Below are 21,193 nucleotides of genomic sequence, written 5' to 3' on the forward strand. Positions count from 1 at the left end.
TATGCTTTACTTTGAAAGTTAGCGCTGAGGAAGTGATTTTCCCACAGCGACGCTACCTTGACGGCGGACTGCGGTGATAAACACAAACACGCAGTCCGAGCTCAGTCTGCCAGGACGTTAGTGGAGTGTTTTGTTTGGATATCTCTAGCGACTCACCTCTCGTTCCCTGGCTTCGCTTCGCCCCGCTTCCCGCGGCCTTTGACGCCTTAGAACCGGGACTCTTTGCCAACCGTCCAAGAGGAACCGAAGCGAAGGAGAGAGAAAGTGGGTGACCGTCCTCTACCGGGCTCCCCTCACTTCTCTTCGGGGGGCAGCTTACTCGAAGGTCCCGGCGGCGGAGGCGACATGACAGAACTCCGGCGACGAGGGGGCGGCGCGGAAGACCCGGACAGCACCGACAACTTGAGCGATAAGGTGAAAATAATTAATACAGTAATATTAATTATTAATTAAAAACAACAATAAAATAAAAGAGCTTCCCGTCGACCGGACACGTTGATGTTCAGGGGTTGTCAAGCAGAGGTGGGACGGGACGCTAGGCTAATTATTAGCCAGTTAGCTTGTTAGCGAGCTAAGTGGCTAATCCGTCCACTGGTCTAAAAATAGGTCCCTCACTTTGAATCAATGTTTACAACATATTCTCCTCGCTAGTATGGAAAGGCTCCATTTGAGAACGAACCTTTACCATGTAGGATGCTTTTTGTTAAAATGAGGAAAATAAATATATGAAGTTGTATCTGTGCAGTTCCGAAAAACAACGATTAAAAGTCTCATCCATTCTTCGTGCCGCTTCTCACGAGGGTCGCGGGCGTGTTGGAGCCTCTCTCAGCCGTCTTTCTGGAGTAGGCGGGGTACACCCTGAATTGGTTGCCAGCCAATCGCTGGGCACACAAAGACAAACAATCATTCACACTCACAAGCACACATAAGGACAATACAGTGTTCAATGCATGTTTTTGGAATGTGGGAGGAAACCGGAGTACCCGGAAAAAAGCCACGCAAGCAAAGGGAGGACATGAAAACTCCACACAGGAAGACTGCCAAAATTGACAATCTCTGCACTGTGAGGCAGACCTGCTAACCAGTTGACCTCCGTGCCACCCTTCAAAGCCTCAACTAAACTTCATTTTCTGCTTCGACTAATACCAAAACGATGTGTCCTGACATTACAGGCCTGCACGATAAAGACGGTCTGTTCCTAAATTTCGATGTTTTCATGCGCGTCGATCGGATTATCTGTCGAGATGAACCACCTCTCTCGTTCAGAATAAAATGTTGATCAGAAAGGTTTTGATCGGGTCAGAATACTCCCAATGGGGTGCGTTCATGAAGCATTTTCATTCCTATCAGGATTTTAATCCCAATAAACGTGTCTTTACAGCCATATCCACTGATCAATTGAATGCTGGAAAATAAATGTCAATTGTTCCTTTAAGAGAATAGTTATTTTTATTTATTTATTCAAAGTCAATTGTCATTTTTTTTAACTGAAGTAATTTTAATTTATATCTGTTTTTTGTTGTGTTTTTTTTTACTCATAAACCCAATGTACAGCCAAGTGTTGTAAATATAATTTTTCTGGCTTCTAAGCGCCACATTGCTGCTGGAAAGCCTGAATTGTGCGACTATCAAAGCCTTCTTCCGTTCTCTTGGCTTCTGCTCGATTCTGTCCTGTTGTGTTCTATTGTCAGCCATTGTGATGATAACTAAGGCCAGTAATAATGAGTCATAAATATCAGGTGAAACGCGTTCAAGAGTTGGCGGGTTGTTGAGTGTTGACCTTTTACCCCGCTCGGGCGGGTGTGCTGCTGGTGCTGCCGTATTGGCTCATTGACCTTTGAACCAGTTGGATGAGTGAGGAAGATCTCTCTTCTTGCGTACAAACTACAAGTTTCCAAAATCCTTAAAAGGTGAGGCCTCCGTGTGTGCCTCTTATGATGATTCCTATGTGCCCTGTCGTGAGGAACATACGTGCGGCAGTTGGATGCACTGGTGCCGTTTGCGATTATTTTCAACTCTGATGTGAAGTATTGATGAGGAAACAAAATTACTGCATGAATACAAAATGGAGGCTTGTTGTGAAGGCGTCGTCAGTGAGCGACGGCACGCTCTTTTGGGGCAGAGTGCTTTTAGTCATCTGATTGCTGTTTGTGTTGAAACGTGAACATGTCATGTGATGATGGCAACAACATTGATTATTTGCACTCTTGATTTTGGAATGAAAAGACACCAATGTGTGAAGGAAGGAATGAATAAACAAGAGCGGGGAAGACATCCAGCAACAGGAAGCCCATTGGAGACAAAGACAAACATATTGCGACACTTCCTGACGACTGAAATTCATATTTACATCACGCAAGTGAGTTGTAAATGACGTAACTTACACAATTTCATCCAACAACACTTTGATGTTGATTCCATTGCCAAAATAGTCAGTAATGTTAAAACAATTTTTTATTTTATTTTTTTTATGTCAGGTTCGTTAATATTTTCGAAATAAACTGTTTTAAATTGGAGTTGTTAAAAAAGAAAGTTTGCGCTCCATACAAAAATATTTTTGGGGAAAAAATTATATTTTATGAGCAAAAAAAATGACATTGTTGTCAAATTGTGAATTTGTGGAGGGGAAAATTCATGTTTTTTTGTAATCGTGAGAGAAAAATCACTTTTGTAATTTTCAAAGAAAAAGTTTTATTTTTCTCTAAAAAATTAGGATGGAAATCAATGTTGTAGAAGAAAAAAAAAATTTTTTTTAATCACGTTCTGAGATTAAGGGATTAAAGCCGCTTAGTTTGAAGAAAATGGTGAGATTTGATATCAAAACATTCATATTAGAGTTATATTTTTCAAGAAAAAGTTTCTTCAAACATAAAGAAAGCAAAAATGAGCCGATTTTACGCTTATTTGTCTTATAAATATCTTTTTGGGGAGACTCACATTATTTTTAAAATAGTACTAATTTTACTCTTTGCATTCCAATTTTTTGGAGGACAAAAAAAAACAAACATTTTTCCTTAGATAAGTGACAACTATGTACAACACTATACATAACAGCAGTACTAATTTTATATACGTACATATGCACACAATCATACACATAAGTGAGTATGAACATCATCTAGAGTCATTCAAGCGAGCAAAATCTTTATTTAATCTGAAAATAAAACCCATAGAGACAAGAGTTATTAAATATGTCCAGTCTTTCTATATTTAGTTAAGGCTGATGTCATCCATCCATGCGCGAATTCCCTGGCTCTTGCTTCACTTCCCTTTTTGGGTTGGCTTGGCTCTCGCCGCCCGACGGGATCCCGGCGGCGTTCAAGCATTAGCGCTAGCTCCAGTGAGCAAGCTAACTTGTCGTCCGTGACAAGCAACTGGACCTGTTCCTCCAGTTGGCCTTTTTTGGACATGCATAGCACAAGAAAAAACAGCTGCAGGAGTGAAAAGCTGAGGCTTGTTTTTGCTTTGTACTGCTCATTACCGCCACTTGCAGGAGTGGAGTGAAATGGTATCGCGTGCAATGTACCACTATTCAAACTAGTTAAACCCGTGTACATAAGTACCACTGAAAATAATGCAACACCATCTGTTTTTTTTCAGCATTTTTTAAAAATTATTTGGCAGAGGTCTTAGCACTACTCAGTATTCATTTTGATTTATTGGGCAATTTGGACGCTGTCCTGTCTAGGACTAAGGTGGGATTGATAATGGCTCAACTCCACTCTGAGCTCATCAATATGGCACTAATATCATGCAGTCGGTATCACGTTGCTGCTGAACAATTTCTGGGCTGTCGGTTGCGTCAAGGGTTGGAGCCCCACGATATAGATGTTAATTAGCATTACATTACCAGGACCTTTCTTTGGATTTTGCTCATTTGAATACACAATGTAATTCTCTTTGTTGTGTGTTGAGTTTAGCGATAGATCGATTATGGGCTGGGCCGATATTTGGCGTTTTGCAGATTTATCGGCATCAGCCTTTTTTTAACTTTAGAATCTGATAAATTAGAAGCCGGTTTACTGTGGCCCGCTGCAGCACACTTCTCTCTGTCTGTTGTGCTGGTGGCCCTGCCTGCAGAAGCAGATTGGCCCGCCCCCAGCACCATCTGATTTGGTTTCTTGTGAAATGGGTAGCAGCCAATCAGCAGTATTTCATGTTCGTTTCGCAGTTAGCACAGCGTCTCTGTCTTCTCCTGCTCGGTGTGTCGCATGATTAGCCACTCCTTGCCTCCTTTACTTCAAGAAAGGTCGCACCGTGTTTAGCCACACTAGTGAGCCACCTCATAGCTGCTGCGGCGACAAGTTAGCTTTGCGCCTAGCATTCACCAGCCGAGCAGCCAGGAAAGCAAGGAGACTTTTGGACGTACTCACCTATGGCTGGCGTCCTTTTATAGGAGTCCTCATCCATACTGTAGCCCAAATGTATACAAGATATACGGCGCACCTCGATATGGCTTTAATGTCGACTGTGCTTTATGTAAGAAGTTTCTTAAGTTGACATGTTCATAATGATGAAGCATTCCATAATTGAGCAGAACGGGCTCAATTCGGATGTTATATAAACATGTCACTGCTCTTTTATGTTGCTTTTCGTCACATGTTCGGAAATGTCAATCACTCCAACTTTTGCTCTGTTGGTGTGTGAAGGAGGCCGAAGCCAAGAACGACAAGTTGTTGGGCCTGCAGGGCGACACGGAGGGCGAGTGCGATGTGGACACGAAGGCGGACGTCGCCGATGTACCGGCGTCCACAGCAGACACTGACAACACCCCGCAGTGTCTCAACAAGGCTCTGGAGGGACTGCCGCCGAGGTACGCCTTGGTATCTTCAAGTACAACTCAGCCAGGCAGTGTCGCTTCGCAAATGGACAAACGTTGCCTTGGCGGAGGTCTGTTCTCCAGGAACTGCTGACACTAGATGGTTTTTAATGGAAAATGTGGAGAACCTGTGACGCTTAGGTTGTTTGTTTTTTTAAGTCTGTTAATGCAAATGCATAAAAACTAAATTGAACTTTTCATCTGTTTCTTTACAAACTGACATCGCCAACTTGTGGCCTGGCATGCACATTACACTGTTTTCACGCCTTTTTGTATTGATTTCTGAACTTTTTGGGGTCTGTTTTTTATGCTAGTTAGTTATTAGCTGTTAGTGTTATCTAATTAGTCGATGCTAAGCTACTAGACTGAGTTTGTTTTGGTGTCATTTTACATGCTAACAAAGCATGTATTTTTCATTGCATGAATCATTTTTCACGACAGAAATGTCAACTCGCTATTTTCCTGTCGTCTTTAATATTTTAAATGCCGTGTAACTAAATAAAGGAATGCTCTTGTTGTTTTTGTGCTGTCCACAGATGGAAGAACTACTGGATCCGGGGAGTTTTGTCTCTGGCAATGATTTCCGGCTTCTTCCTCATCATCTACCTGGGACCAATCGCTCTCATTTTGATTGTACGCACCCTTTCCTTTCATGATCCTGGGGTAGCTTTGTTTTTTTTGTATTTTTTTTTTAACTATGACGGCCCTAAGCATCAACCAGTAAATCTCACTTTGGGGGAAAAATGCCAACGCCAATTTTTGCGAGCCAGAAAGACTAGTGGCGCTTTAAATATTTTACCTCAAACTAAATTACCTTTTGGTCAGGCTTTAATTCTTATTACTCTGATAACTTAATTAGATTTTTAGGGGATGTTCGGACCTATTCTGGTCACTTTTTGGCTGGCTTTAATTCTTATTACTGTCGCAACTTGATCACTTTGGCTGGTCTTAACTACATGATTGTGTCTCTGTTCGTAGGTGATGACGGTGCAAATCAAGTGTTTTCAGGAAATCATTACAATCGGCTACAAGGTCTATCGCTCGTATGACCTGCCCTGGTTCAGGACGCTAAGCTGGTGAGGAGAGAAAGACTCACGCACGCACTAGTGTGTTGCGCTGGGTTCAAAGATCACTGCTGTGTTGGAAGTCAAGGAGAGTGAACATATGTCCACGTTGAACAGCAGCCTAGCGTGCTCGCGCATGTTTGTTTTGTTGTTTTGTGAGATGATTAGATAAAAAAAAAAAAAAAATCACAGCATAAACCTCTACATGTCTTGTGGCAAGATTATAAATGTTGATGTGCCATGTTCCGAATATGATTGTAAAGGTATATGTTTTGTTGTGTTGAGGTACTTCCTGGTGTGCGTTAACTACTTCTTCTACGGCGAGACACTGGCCGACTACTTTGGGGCGCTGGTGCAGAGAGAGGAGCCCTTGCAATTCCTGTCTCGCTACCACAGGTTTATCTCTTTCGCCTTGTACCTGGCAGGTAAGCAAACTCCTCACATCCATGCCAACATTTTCCTTAAAAGTTTAAAAAAAAAAAAAAAAACTAATAATTAAAAAAATAATAGTTCTGACCTGATGAATTTAAGTCACAATGTTCACTTTTTGTACTTCAAAATCCTCATCTATACTGTACAAATGTGTGAAATAGAAGTGCGTTATGGTTGTGTTAGCAACTTAAGCTAATGCTCGTAGTGTTTTCCTAAAGCGGTATGTTGGAGTTGTGACAACTGGCTAAAGCTAACTGTATATAAAATATATGTGTGCCGTGGTCATGCTAGCTCGCTAGAGTTAACATTAATGATGGAGTATGTTGTGTCATTTTATCGATCTCAAACTAGCAGTGTATGTTGATTCGATAAGTGCTGTGGCTATCTGGCTAATGTTAATGTTAAAAGTGTTCTGCGCTGTCGTGATGCTAGCTGGCTGAAGCTAACACTGACGTTTCGGAATCGATGTCACCTGTGGACATGTATATGTAAATGGTGACGCTGCTAACTGGCAAAAGCTAAAGCTAATGGTGTTGTGTGCTGTGGCCATGCTAGCTTACTCGAGCTAACGCAGGTAGCTAATTATGTATGTAAAATACAGACTCAGTTTAGCTAACTGGCTAATTCTAATAGTATGGAATGCTGTGGTACTGCTAGCCTGCTAAAGCTGACGCTGTATGTGAAAAAAAAAAAAGTATGTTTCACCTTCTCAGGTTACAAATATGGTACTGTGTAGAACAGCTCCACAAGAAAGAAACATACATCACGTATTCTGTCTGTCATATTAATCATGTCATGTATGTCATCTTGGACATATTTGATGTTATCTTTGATGCTGATGGCACATTGTTGTTTTTTTGTTTTTTTAGGTTTCTGCATGTTTGTGCTGAGTTTAGTGAAGAAACATTACCGCCTGCAGTTTTACATGGTGTGTATACAAACAGCAACGCTAACTGCTAACACTGCATACATGCTGTGTCATACGTATTCTTGATTAAACAAATAATTGATTGAGGAAGAATGCTCTGCAGGATATAATTAATGGATATGTAATCTGCATATAGTCGTGCTTTTGATACTTTCTCTCATCTGTCAATCAAATATTGGGCTGAATCGCATGTTGCCACATTCCAATGCTGTGACACGTTATGTCTGTGGTTGTTTGGGTGTGTTTGCCATTCCAGTTTGCGTGGACCCATGTGACGCTGTTGATTGTGGTGACTCAGTCGCACCTTGTCATTCAGAACCTGTTTGAAGGAATGATCTGGTAAGCGATATAGAATGTTTGCTGTTTGCAGCGAATAGTGTCAGTGAACAGCCACAAACAGCAAGAATTCACAGATAATTTACGACTCCCATAAAAGGGGTTTGTCGTTATCGATCAATGTCACAAAGAGCACATAGAGCACCAACGCCACGCTTCTAGCCTTCGAGCATAGGCCAAATAACGTGCTAGCACAAACTGACGTGACATTACACAAATATGCGCGCTAGCATTTTACTCAAATGTGTGAAGTCATAAAACTTGCAAACTACACGGAGGTTCATGATACATCCCTTGAGCATACCCGTAATTGAATAATTATTATTATTGTTCCAAAATTCTGTTTTTAGGTTTATCGTGCCCATCTCCATCGTGATCTGCAATGACATCGGCGCCTACTTGTTCGGCTTCTTCTTTGGACGCACGCCACTCATCAAGGTGACATACTTTTGTTGACCATCCACTTGAAAACGCATTCACTGGCTGCCAAATGCAGCAGGGTGGCCCTATAAAGCCTCATTTGTAAGGCGGTTTGAACCAGAAACGTGAAGAAAGTCATGGAGGGAAACAAATGAAGTAAAGAAATCTGAACATAGATTAATAAAAAAAAAAAATGTGACAATGACACACACAAGCCATGAACATCTAATTTCCCGATGAATTTTTTTACACCATATGGAAGGCGCTTTGTTACAGCTCCACCTGTTGTGAAATGTGCTATGTAAATAAAGTTGTATTGTATTGCATCAATAAAATTGTGTGTTTGTGTCCGCAGCTTTCTCCCAAGAAGACATGGGAAGGCTTCATTGGAGGTTACTTCTCTACCGTTGTTTTTGGATTCATTGTGAGTGCAAATAGGCAACATCCACTGTATCTAAGCTACACAATTTATTTATCTACATGGCCACATAATGTACGCAAAGACACACAACTAACATGTGCGCAGCATAAACACACAACTAGGCCTACACAACATAAAACCAGATATGCACATGTAAAACATCCACTCAACTCAACGTGCAGGTCATCGACACGCAACCAAACATGTACTACAACAAGCAATAGAATCTAAGTCAAAACACAACCAAATGTACACATAACTAACATGGACGCACTTTGTCGTGGCCACTCTTGGCCAATCGGAACTCACGGGAAGTACAATATGTTTGATTGTTGAAAATGTACATTGCGTTTTCTCCATCCTGAAACTGTTCCGTTGTGTTGTGTAGTTGTCGTCGCTGCTGTCGCAGTTCCAGTACTTCGTGTGTCCGGTGGGCCTGAGTAGCGAGAGTGGCAGCTTGTTTACGGTGGAATGCGAGCCGTCGGACTTGTTTGTGCTGCAGCAGTACAAACTGCCCGCGCTAGTCCGCAACGCGCTGCCGTGGGTGAGTGAGCGAGCGAGCGCCTCCCACTCGACTACTCTCTGCTCGCATGTTGCTGTATAACTTCCTCGACAATAGAAAGTGCTCCTGATATCTTTTAAAATAGGCATAGCTAATGTCTGATTCTTTTCATTAGATAACATTAGAGCAAGTTAGAAAAATTCCAATCAGATAAGCCAAGTAATAGAATCTTTTTCGGCACTTGTAAAGAAAATTATTGCGTTAAAATTAGTTTAGAAATGAACTGAAATGTTTATTTGAAAACATAGATTTTTTTTTAAGCAAAACAAATATTGGAAAAAAATCACAGTAATTTTTTTAAGTAAATAAAAAAAATTTTAACTAATAAACTAATGAGAATAATTTAGACAGCTCTGTTTTGAATTGTATAAAAACATTTTATTATAAACGTATTCATAATATAAACCGATTTTTTTTTTTAATGTATTTAAATTAGTGCTGTCAAGTCATTATTTTTTTAAACTAATTAATCACAAAATATTCCATGATTAATCGCGATTAATCACATTTTTCAACTACTATTTTTTGCAAAGCTTATAACAGATATTTACTTGAATAATATCTTGGAATTAATGCAAAATCACCAAATATGAACTATATTTAATTCAAAGACTGTTCTAATAGCTTTCTTGGATTCTTGAATACGATCTTAATGGAGACATCTTTGCAGACATTTATTTTCGAAACATTTCTCAAAACTGCCCACAAGGGCCACACTCCAGCAGTGTTGGTTTGCAAGGCCCAGTGGTAACGTAAACACAGTGTTTTGTTCTGAGACGTGCTAAAGACAGCTAATAAGGCACAATATTTATAGTATGCAAATTATTTTTTAAGTACATCTAACTGAGTTAAAATATTTAAATGAGTTAAAATTTTTGGGATTAATCACCTGAGTTAATGCTTTAATTTTTACAGCCCTAATTTAAATACTATATGCATTTTTTTAAAATGTATTCAGCAATATAAAAAGAACTTTAAGTTAACTAAATAGCTAAATAGACTAAATATATTAAAACATTAAGAAGGCAATAGAACTATAAATTTTAACTTGACCAAATAGTAAAGTATTTTTTAAATACGTTTACCAAAGTAATATATATTTTATTTAACTGATAATTTAATTAAAATTGTGAATCAAAATATTAGAAACAGTTGTTTTAAATATTTAAAAACTGTTAAGTGAGCCGGATGGTTTTTTTTAAAAATTAAATTATGCACATTTTTCATAAATTTGGGTCATTAAATTAAAAGAATAACTATAATTGAGTCAAATTTGAATGCAATTTACTCATTTTCAAGTCAATAAAAATATTTCAGAGGGAACCAAAATACTGAAAACAGGTTTTCGATTTTTTTTTTTTAATTAAAACATTTATTAAAAAAAATATGACAGCACAGTTATATGAGATGCTATGTATTGTAATAAATTCTTAATAGGTAATGTATTTTATTTTATTCAATTTTTTTTGCCGGTCTTTCTTTCTCAGGAAACGGTGACATTGTACCCGTTCCAGATCCACAGCATTTTCCTGTCATCATTTGCGTCGCTCATCGGGCCTTTTGGCGGCTTCTTTGCCAGCGGCTTCAAGCGAGCCTTCAAGATCAAAGTAAATCTCCCGCTCGTTCTGTATTGTGTCATAATGGCCCCAAGCGTTAGTACAGTGTCAAATGTTACGGTGCTGAACGTAATCGCCAACCTTCTCTCCTAGGATTTCGCCAGCACCATCCCGGGACACGGAGGCATCATGGACCGCTTTGACTGCCAGTACCTGATGGCCACCTTCACCCACGTCTACATCGCCAGCTTCATCAGGTGGGAATCGAAAATTCAGACCTCAAAGCTATCTTCATTCAGCAACAAAAAATTTGGTTAGACAAGTCTTTCATGAGAAGACCCACAAAAAAAATCTCAAGAAGCCAAGTCTTTAAATGACACACATAAAAATCTGCCATTTTGGTTTGAAGCAGCCATTTTTTGGCTCATTTTCTCTTTTTCAGAGATCTTTCAAAGAACATGCTCTTCTTAGAATGTTTCTTTTTTAAATCAGCACCAAGAGTGACTTTCATGTAGTCGCATGAAATTTGCTTGGCAGGGTTGATCATTAGTAGACCCACAGCAAAGTCTCAATCCATGCCCTTAAGGACATTTGATGCCTGCCAACTTGTTTTCAAACTTGCATTTTTCATTCATTTTGGTCAATCCAACGTTCTTCCAAATGTTTTGAAAATTCAGCTCATTTAACTGCATGAAATTTGTCTGATGAGTAGACCCACAAAAAAGTCTGAAGAATGCATGCCTAAAAAGAGACAATTGGTTCAAATCCTCTTCTACTGTGATTTTCGTTGCAGGGGCCCCAATCCGAGCAAAGTGCTGCAGCAGCTGCTGATGCTGCAGCCAGAGCAGCAACTTAGCATCTTTAACACGCTCACCTCGCACCTAAAAGAACGAGGGCTGCTACCCCCGACGGCATGAAAGGGGTTTTTCGAGGGGCGAGTGTGGGGGTGTGTGTGTGTGTGTGTTTGCGTGCGCGTCTGCATGATGGTACAGGTATGTAAACAACAATACATTGTGTGTCATCCTGATGACATCCGACTTGAAAGCTGCGCTAGTTTAAAAAAAAAGTAGTCAAAAAATATGAAAAAAAAATTTAAAAAGTCTCCGCCGGTTTTGGAACATTGCATCCAACCGCCATCTTTGACCAGGAAGTGGTCAAAACCTACATTGCACTGACCCGCCGATGAATCAAGACGTCGGTTAGCGGCCCAGCATGGTTAGCGGCCTAGCACTCGCGCTAACCGGTGACGGCCCATTTTAGCCTGCGCGTCCCTGAAGTCACCAAAGTAGAACACACACATGCTAATGTACATAAAGAAATTTTGAGCTAATATATATTACATTGCAAAAAAATACAAATAAAACATATCTATGTAGCTAGCTAGCATGGACACATTGAGTAGATTTGAACGTTTACAAGGTAAAAAAGTTTTATATTTTCAGAGTGGTTAGATGGGGCACCAACTTACATAAAGTTAACACTTAACTTTAGATGCAATAATAACCAACATGTTCTGCACAGGGTGGGAAAATTCTCGCAACTAGCGGAGATGCTAAGAGCATGTATATAGCTTCATAGGAAAATGTTAGTTTTATTAATATGAGTAGCTGGGCGGGTGGCATACAATACATGAAGCCGACAAAATGTTAGACGCAATAATCTCGTGTTTCTCATGCTAAGGAAGTCAGCATTTTCTTGGCTGTTACGAGTGTCACTACGTAGCCCGAGCTCGTTCAGCTAACGATATTTGAGAATGTGTCTGTTGTAAGGCTAGCCTAGCTGCTAACCGCTAAACTCCCTTGTTAGTATTCTACTGCTGAAGTTAAGAAGCAATAAAATGTTCCCATTGCTTACAAGGCTAGTCACACTGAGCACCAAAAAATGCTAACAACTTGCAGAGATGCTAATAGGATTAATGGCTACGCAAATTCTACAATTTTTAAAAAATGTAAACTGTTGCTTGCGTTAGTAATTTAGCTTCCTTAGCCACTCATTTAATAGCCACTGAACAAGGTACCGCTGCAGCTTGTAGTACCACTTTGCTCCACTGGTGTTTATAACAAGTCACGGACATGCTAAGGTCAGAGAAACTATTTTCCAGTTTGTGATATTAAGGAAATAGGCACTAATTTGTTCAGTTGGCGACATTTGAGCATGGGTGTGTGGCCTAAGGCTAGTCTGGCTGCTGACTGCTAACCTGTTAGCATTGTACTACTGAAGAAGAAGAAGCACTAAAATGTCAGGACCTGCTAACAACGCTAGCCGCACTGAGCGCCACTTTTTTTAGTGGCTTTTATTGAGTGAAATTCAATATTTTAAGGATGTTTTTGAATGTAGTTTGCCATGAAGAAGATATTTAATGAAAAAGGTTTTGCAGATCATACTTTATGCAAATTTTCTCCAAATGATTAGTTGGGGATGGAGAAAAGGTTTACCAAAGCGTGTTTCTTTTAAGTTCTGCTGCTGTTTTCCAGGATGGACTGAGTTTTGTTTTGTTTTTTCCCCCCCTCCAGGACATTTATCTTGAAAAGTGCTCCCGGGACCAGACGAGGGTCTTTAATTGTTAAAGCACACCACTTTCTGTCACAGCTGCCCGTTCAGTTGATTTTGAATATGTGGCTATTTATGCAAAGCATACCAAGCAGGCTTTACTGACTCAGATAAGAATGGAAATATTTCCCCAAAAACATTGAGATGTGACAATAAAGAAACAAGACTCACGGCTTTAATCCAATTGGCCGACACATCTCGCCACTGTTATGTTTGCTTATCTTGCTGTGCGCTGTTTGTTTTCGACAAACAAAACCGCCTTAGACGGACGGGCAAATAAACCTTTTAAGCATCTGATACTTAAACACAATACATGTAGACAGATAATATCAAAAATAATAACAGGCGTGCATTGTATTCTTGATCCTCAGTACGAGAAATATTACTGCAGCATTACAAAAGTGTTGTGACCATCTCCTTGTATATTAGAATTACAATTAGAAATCCCTTTATTGTCATTGTACTCAAGTGTGAAACGAGATTAGAGGGCTCCCCTCTCCAGTGCAATACAACAATAATACAGACAAATACCACCTCAGAAAGAACAGCACAATAGCCAATGAATTTAAGCAAAAAGATAAGAACAATTTCATGTTTTAAATTGTATTTAAATAGCATTACTGTATGTTTTTATAAAGTACATTATACTGCGATATAAATAGTCAAGTATATGCATTAAGATAGTCTTGTTTCTGTCTTGTCACAACTCTCACATAAACTTGATTTAAAAACTGTCAATTGGTTTACCAATTAAAAGAAAATGTTTGGAAAAAAATCTATTTTAGATTCCAAATGTGCGTCTTAACTGTCCCCTTGACAGACTCGCACAAAAGAAATCAATTGTGATTGGGCGTGACATCGTTAAGTGTGCCAGTTGACTTATTCTGTCCACCTTTTTTTTTTTCCTTTGGCTTGTTATTTTTTTTCCCCAGACAGAATAATTTTTGAAAAATAACTGGAACATTTAGCGATGGTGTTGCTTTTTATTTATCATTGTGAACATTTAATTTGATGGTGTTTATTGTTATGACAAAAATGATGACGAGTTTGAGATGAACACGGGGTAAATACTTATTTTTTAAAAAATCAACTGTGTTTTGTTGTTTGTTATAACTTTTTATTTCACACAAAGATAAAAATATACATATGAAATGTAGACAATTCTTAACATAACAAAAATGACTTTTTTTTTGCGTTAACAATGCCACAAAATCTCAAGAATTCACTTTGAAAAACATTCCAGATGCCTCAAAATTAAAATAATACACAAGCAAACAAAACAAAAAAAATACATTGTCAATCACAACAACAACAACAATATAGACTAATAGTGTCTGATATTTAAAGTGCTTTCTTTGACCTTTGTCTTCGTGGTCTATTTATCAAACAACAGTGACTCCTCCTGGTGGACGTTTGTAAATCAGCAATATAAAACCTCAAAACAAAAACGGATAAAATTGCAGCATATTTCACCCAAAATGCTAAAAAAGTGCAATCTGACTTTATGGCTTGGTGACATTTTTATGGCATGCGTCAACACGAAATTGGGCGGATCATGACCAGACACAAAAGTCTCAAGGACCCTCGGCCCAAACTGAACAGGAAGTCTGACATTCCGAGTAGAAGCAGCCTTTTTAACTTCCAGGGGTCATAGCTTGAAAGGTTTTGGGGGGGACAGCCCGGAATGTTCATGAAAAAGTGCTTTGGGGGTTTGCGTCATTTTCAATCAGTCATCGCCGTTGTGACTTTCTTATGGTTTCTAATTGGCTAAATTTGACATTAGATTAAAACATGACAGATACAAATGTATCTGTTTCCAAGTACATGTTCTGTACAACTAGGAGAGTAGCAGGAAAAGGTTTTATCTTGGTCTCCATTTTTTTTTAAGAACTTTACAAAAACGCGCTACTTGGACACGAGTGTCTCGCCTATTTCTCTTAATTGGATGTTCCAAAACTGATTTCTCTGCATTTTTGTAAACGTCTTTTAATTATCGCTTTCCTTCTCCCTTCATCCGCCATTGTTCAGAAGAAAATGCTTCTCGTTAAAGCAAACAGCGCATTCTAATGTCCACTTCAACTCATTTAAAAACAGATTTTGCAGTGATTTTTGCGTGAATGTCTGTGTATTCAGTTTTGTATCCGCGCTACTTTTGGGACTTGTCCGGAAGAACATTTTTTAACCTCACTAAAATTATTAGTGAGGCCGATTTAACGAGCATCAATCAGTCTTGTCCAAATATATATTTTTTAAAAAGATTTTTCTCTGCGTTTTTATTGTACTTAAAAATATAATAAATATTCCCATTGAAATTCAAAATGATTAGCATATTAACAAAATTGTTAAGTTTTGTAAATTAGTTTTTTGTAAGGCTTTTCCCCCCCCCAAAATTATAATTATTTGGATATTGGTGTTTTTAAGCAACTTTCTTTCACATTCTGATTACCTCAAATGTACAACATTGTTTAACATAGTTTAACTTAGTGTTAAAACAGCGGTTAGCAGCAAAGCGCATAGTTTTTTATATATATTAATCGTGCTTAACGTGTCACTAGATTACCAGGGGGTTAAACGGCACATTTGACTGGATGTTTTCCTCGCCGTTTTCTGGTTGTCTCCTTTGTGGACAAAACAGGTGTCTAAGCAGGGCCAGTGCGAATCTCACCATCAACCGGAGCAGCAGGAACGCGAGCGGCGTGGCGATCTCCATGAGGTGGAAGATGGTGACGCTGAAGCGGCTCAGCACGAACGTGAGCAGGAAAGCGGTGAGCGCGACGGCTGGATATAGCGCCAGCTTGGCCAGCATGAAGACGTGCTCGGGGCCACCGTAGCGCACGGCCGGCCGCAGTGTCCTCCGCCCGCCGGCCTGCAGTGCCGCCACCCAGGTAGCCAGCTGGAACACGCCGGCACCAAATACCAGGACGCAGCTGGCCTGCACGGCACGGCGCTCGTCACGCAAGGCAGCGCGAGGCAGTTCGTGAGTGAGGCGGAAGGCCAGCGGCAGACCACCGACAAAGGCCAGGGACAGCGTGTTCAGAAGGCCCATCACACGTGTGGCTCGAGTCACCTGCAGGAAGAGCGAGTGGTGCGCGAACCACAGCAGGCCCACGGTGGCGAAGGAGCCCAGGTAGGCCAGGTACTCTGACCCATACGAGCGCAGCGCCGCCACCAGGCTGCCATTGAAGCGCTGCTGCACCAAGGCTGGCTCGGGGACATTGTCCTCACTACAAAAAAAAAAAAAGATCTTAGAGCTGCAAATACTGATTTACCTGCCGAAACTGTTGGGACATTGGTGGGCGTTCAAAGTGAAGTTGCAAACGGCGTGCGAGCGATGGATGACATGGCGAACATAGCTTTACTAAGACTGGGAGGCAGCGCCGGTTGAGTTACGACACATTAGCAGCTAATGTGTCTGCTTGCACTGTTTGAGTTTTCACAGAAACTGGCCGCGAAACACGGCAACAAAACTGACGACACTGACGAGGCAACCTGTCATGTAGAATACTTGAATAAAGTACAACCAAACTCAGTTTAGCTCCCGTAGCCTTTTTAAAAATATACGCTAGCATGCAAAATGCTGTAAAAGGAGCAAATTAATATAGAACATAGAACAACATATGAATAAGAAAACCAATCAATGACAACAACGCCCTTTAATACAGTGCTCCTTATAGTCGTGAAAATATAACTTATTTTAATACATGCCTTTGCTCTTTTTTTTTTTTTTTTAATGAATCGCACGAAGAAAATCACTTTAAATTTCCATAACTTTTTTTTGAAAAACAGGAAATTAACCTTTCTACCGGCTTTGGCACACTTACTAGTTAAATCCAGCTAAGACCATGCAGTCACGCATTGTCACATGTGTGAGGCAAAGTCAACCACCCACCCAAAAAAATAAACATGTTGCCGCAGCTAAGGAACTGTAAGAAGAGAAGACGAGCAACCCTGTGGCGTAAATTAGATCTTCCAGAAAAAGGCTTCACAGCTGTGTGTGTTTCCGCAACCTTTAAATGACAATATACAGTCTTCTGGCAGTTAATGTTAATATAAGCAAGCATTAAAAATAAACAGACCGGCAGAGGTTGGCACAAAACTTTTTAATTGGTGCCGTGACCCGGATTTTCAGTACTGACCAAATGTCCAGGATGAGCAGTGTGGCCACAATGGCGTAGACTCCATCACTGAAGGCCTCCACACGCTCTTTACTTAGCGGCTCGCTGGGCAGGAAGGTGTAAAACATCACCTGCTCTGGATCTTCCTCCGCAGGACCTGGAAAACATCCCAATTGCACACTTTGAATGTTGTGAAAATGAATTGAAAAAGACATAGCTGGGAGAAACAAAGAAGACGCCTACCGAGGAGTTTGTCCCGACACCACAGGACGGCCCGGGAGATGTACGGGAGGAAGATGACCAGAGCCAGCAAAATGTATGACTGGACACACAGACAATAAAAAGAAAACTCACATCAGGAACAACAACATAACGTCAAAAGCAACAAAACACAGGTAAAGCCTCATATCAGGAATCACGCCACATCAGGAAGAACAACTTCACATCAGGAACTATGTAAAGTCAGGAGCAACATCATGTCAGGAACAGGAACCTCATGTCAGAAACAACATCAAGTCCGGAACAACCACCGCACGACAGAAACAAGTACCGTACATGAAACCATGAACAATGACCGAATACCAGGAACACCAACAACACCGCATACGGAAAATCAACCCCCAAACCAGGAACGAAAACAACATCAACAGCAACCGATTATGTAAAGAGGAGCAACATATCAAGAACGGCAACCTCGGGAGTGAGTCACAACAACATAATAGGAGCAACCTCTCTTCAGGAAAAAGAGCAAAATTACATCTGGAACAACAATATGAAATCAGGGAGGCTGGACCAACCAGCTGGTAGCAGAAGAAGGAGCAAACTGCAGCCAGGAGGCATATGACAGGAACTTTCAGAAGGACTTTGAGGATGTGATGTCTGTAAACGGAGCGATCCTCACACGCTTGGATCTGATCCTGGAGCAGGAACGGGCGACTGAAGGCGTACAACACGATCAGCGACTGAACAAAAACAAAAGCGTCAGTGACAAGTCAGGCTTGAAGATGCTCATGCCAACACCAGACCTGAATGAGACCGATGACCATCACGCAGCCGCAGAACAGAAGAATTCCAAGGATGTGCGAGGGGAAGGTCGCCATTAGCGAAAACTGCAAGGACAAGAAAACATCTGCTGTGATATCATCAGTGATGTTGCTTGTCAACAAATGGCGGGACTGAGACTGACCGTGTACGGCAGCAGAGTGATCAGCATCATGCATGCCTGAAGTGCCAAACGGGAACATCAACACATTACCAAGACCATGTCAGGAACAACAACAAGAAGAAGAACTTCAGGTGCGAAACATGCACAAAGTTGCTCTACTTACAAGGTTAAGCAAGGCCAGAGTGTCATCGATCCGCACGATCACTTGGAATAACCTGGAACAGAAACAAGTCAGACAGGAACTACAAAATGTCACAGTGGAAAAGAAGATGACAAATAGCAGTACAGAATGAAGACAAGTCAAATAGGAACTACTAAATGTCACAAAGAAAATAAATGTGACAGAAACAAGAACAAGTCAAACACAAACAATAAAAAGTCACAATGGCACAAATGAATGAACAGGAAAAACACAGTTCAGGAGGAAACTACAATAAGAAGAAAAAACAAGAACAAGTCTAACAGAAACAACAAAAAAAGTCAAACAAGCAAGGAGGAGTGAAACTGGAATCTGGCGTTGCATTGACAACTGGATTTTTTTTTTTATATATATATATATATTTTTGTCTCCACCTGATGTGAGCTGCCCAGGCCACCGTGACAATGAGGAAGGTCATCAGATAGACGGCCATCTTGGTGCCCAGCAGAAGTTGAAGGTTTTCATCCAGCTGCTGAAATGGAGATGGCGTTACCACGGTAACACTTGACAACATTGATGATGTCAAGCATTACCTCGTCAGCCTCCATCTTGGTGTGGGCCACGGGAAGAATCTGCCAGCGGGGACACACATTTGTTAGTGTTGCTCATGTTGGCTACAGCAACTATTTAATAACGTTTGTAAACAAGTGGCAAAACTGACTCATGGTGAAAGAAACACTTCAAAAAGGGACAACCCCCGCCCCATCATTGGGTTTGTGGAAGACATTTTCTATGTCACCATCAAAAGCACATTAATTCAAGCAACACAAAATCTCAAACTCGTCCTTCTCTCAAATATCATATTCAGTATGTTTATCATGAAAAACGGTGAAACAACCGCTCATGTTAGCCATATTGGACATACAGGTGGGCGTTGGCGTGACTCAATGGTAGATAGAGTGGTTGTCTCCCAACCAAATGGTTGTGGGTTCAATCTCTGGCCCTTGTAACCATGTCGACGTGTCCTTGAGCAAGAAACTGACCCCCAGATGTTACTCATGCTACGTCATCAGTCGGTGAACGTGAACCAATGTGAAGCGCTTTGAGCGCCTTAACGGGAAAGGCGCGATACAAGTCAAAGTTCATTTACACTAAGCCAAGTTGTTATAAACTGCTTGTGTCATCCATATTGAGATAAAGCAAGATTTAGTACGGGGGCCAGCGTTTGACTCTCCCGCCATTGGATACCTGTGCGTCACAAGCACCTGCTTCTCGCCATTGGGCGGCTCCCCGACTCACTTCCGGATCTGTGCCCGGCCCACCGCCTTACCATGACGGTGGCGATGATGGAGAGCAGCGCGTCGCTGTACGCTAGCAGCCTGTGCGAGGACTGCGTGCCGCCGTGAGCCTCCCCCACCTCGACGTCGTCCGAGGCGGCCAGGAGGCTCTCTGTGGAGACGGCAGAGGCATGCAGCTCACCCTCCGCCGCCCCCGCTTCCTCCTCTGCGTCTTCGCGGACGCGCCGCTCCTCTTCCACGGCATGGTCATCGCTTTCGTGTCGGCCCATCAGGGAACTCGTCAAGCCGCCACTGTTTGCAAACAAACTGTTGATAGTCAGGTGACTTCAGGGGGCGGGTGAACCGGATGCGGAAGTGCCGGACGTCATTGTCGCTTCCGTGCAGACCTAACGTTCATTTAATTCAAGTATTTAGAATTACTGAATTATTCAATAAATGTTTGTTTGTTTTACTAACAGCGCAAATAAGAGCCTCCGTAAATTATTTATATTTTTAATGCTAACCAACGACGGGAAATGCGTAGTTGTAGTGGCACGTTTCTGCCTGTAGAGGGAGACTTTTTAAAAGTAAAGCGGTAACAGATATACGGTAACTTAAAAAAACTATAAACACTGCAATGACCCATTTGATTGATTTAATTCTCATTAATATCAAAACACACGATCATATCAAATAATAGTATCATAATTAAGTATAGCTTATTGATGCATGCTAGCTTGCCCCCTACCCCCCCCCAACAGTGGGACTGGTTGATGTTGACTCAATTATGTCATCCTGACAGCTGTGGTATGTTCATGCTGCTCTGCTAATTGCTGCTTAATCGAACTTGCTCTTAAGAAGCAGCTGCAGACACACACAAAAACACTAATGAAGGCTAAATCCAGATGATCCGGATGCCAAGGGCCAACCGGTAAAATGGTAAAGACCAAGATGGTTTTAAGGAAGGGGCAACACAGGCGGAGCTTAAGGGTCACGCTAGGTTCACTTCTGCTTGAAAAGGAATGTATTGATTTTGATTTGATTCAGGTCAAGTCACTATTTTTTCATTGGTGCCGTGTCAACATTATTATCCACCATCCTTTGTGGGATTTTTGTTCTTATTAGTCAGGAAATTCAAGTATTTATTTTTGTCTTTTGGAGGGCTCTAATTCATCTTACAGTGTTAAGTAAGTCATGTTTATGACCGTTTTATCTTTAAATGAAATAATAAATAAAATCAGTCGCTTTAATTTCTAGAATTCTTTGGTTTTGCCGGCTTTATTCTTCTTATTCCAGCGACTGAAGCCGTGATGCACCCCGGAGTCGGTACGATTGTCTGGAAATCTGCCACCTGCATGTGTCGGTTTACGGCCCCGCCCACAACCACCACAGAGGATTTGACAGATGCT

The 21,193-nt window shown here is 41.0% G+C and overlaps 2 protein-coding genes across 7 annotated transcripts; one reads left to right on the top strand and one right to left on the bottom strand.

The window, feature by feature from the left end:
• The first annotated feature begins 47 nt into the window (after nt 1–47).
• Nucleotides 48–14,178, top strand: cds1 (CDP-diacylglycerol synthase (phosphatidate cytidylyltransferase) 1). 2 transcript variants are annotated; one of them, XM_088289925.1, is made up of 13 exons: nt 48–414; nt 4,650–4,813; nt 5,356–5,452; nt 5,798–5,895; nt 6,169–6,308; nt 7,185–7,243; nt 7,500–7,582; nt 7,930–8,017; nt 8,355–8,423; nt 8,809–8,964; nt 10,470–10,589; nt 10,692–10,795; nt 11,332–14,178. In XM_088289925.1, the coding sequence occupies exons 1-13, from the start codon at nt 346–348 to the stop codon at nt 11,453–11,455; spliced, it is 1,371 nt and encodes a 456-aa protein (XP_088146051.1). In that variant the 5' UTR covers nt 48–345; the 3' UTR covers nt 11,456–14,178. The 2 variants fall into 2 exon arrangements, with proteins under 2 accessions (XP_088146051.1, XP_088146060.1); XM_088289934.1 differs by lacking the exon at nt 4,650–4,813.
• Nucleotides 14,179–14,190: 12 nt separating this feature from the next.
• On the bottom strand, nt 14,191–20,152 carry tmem175 (transmembrane protein 175). 5 transcript variants are annotated; one of them, XM_088289893.1, is made up of 10 exons: nt 19,987–20,152; nt 19,101–19,139; nt 18,942–19,039; nt 18,532–18,583; nt 18,390–18,425; nt 18,229–18,312; nt 18,001–18,165; nt 17,447–17,525; nt 17,225–17,360; nt 14,191–16,312 (listed from the first exon to the last, which is right to left on the bottom strand). In XM_088289893.1, exons 1-10 carry the CDS (start codon nt 20,053–20,055, stop codon nt 15,640–15,642), a joined length of 1,431 nt encoding a protein of 476 aa, XP_088146019.1. In that variant the 5' UTR covers nt 20,056–20,152; the 3' UTR covers nt 14,191–15,639. The 5 variants fall into 5 exon arrangements, with proteins under 5 accessions (XP_088146019.1, XP_088146010.1, XP_088146003.1 ...); XM_088289884.1 differs by having other exon boundaries at nt 18,942–19,036; nt 19,838–20,152; XM_088289877.1 differs by having other exon boundaries at nt 14,192–16,312; nt 19,838–20,152.
• Between the last annotated feature and the right edge of the window lie 1,041 nt (nt 20,153–21,193).

Source organism: Idiotropiscis lumnitzeri, chromosome 1, assembly GCF_059441095.1.
Source record: "Idiotropiscis lumnitzeri isolate Australia: NSW breed Sydney's pygmy pipehorse chromosome 1, RoL_Ilum_1.0, whole genome shotgun sequence".
NCBI classification, from domain to species: domain Eukaryota; kingdom Metazoa; phylum Chordata; class Actinopteri; order Syngnathiformes; family Syngnathidae; genus Idiotropiscis; species Idiotropiscis lumnitzeri.

Bases quoted from the DNA above. Each gene is read 5' to 3' on its own strand.
- tmem175 (XM_088289877.1), bottom strand. From the start codon at position 20,074: ATGGGCCGACACGAAAGCGATGACCATGCCGTGGAAGAGGAGCGGCGC. The intron at 18,313-18,389 runs GTCAGTCTCAGT...TTGTCCTTGCAG, and splicing joins TCACTCTGCTGCCGTACACG to TTTTCGCTAATGGCGACCTT. The intron at 17,361-17,446 runs GTAGGCGTCTTC...GATGTTTTCCAG, and splicing joins GTGTCGGGACAAACTCCTCG to GTCCTGCGGAGGAAGATCCA.
- cds1 (XM_088289925.1), top strand. From the start codon at position 346: ATGACAGAACTCCGGCGACGAGGGGGCGGCGCGGAAGACCCGGACAGC. The intron at 4,814-5,355 runs GTACGCCTTGGT...TGCTGTCCACAG, and splicing joins CTGGAGGGACTGCCGCCGAG to ATGGAAGAACTACTGGATCC. The intron at 8,965-10,469 runs GTGAGTGAGCGA...TTTCTTTCTCAG, and splicing joins TCCGCAACGCGCTGCCGTGG to GAAACGGTGACATTGTACCC.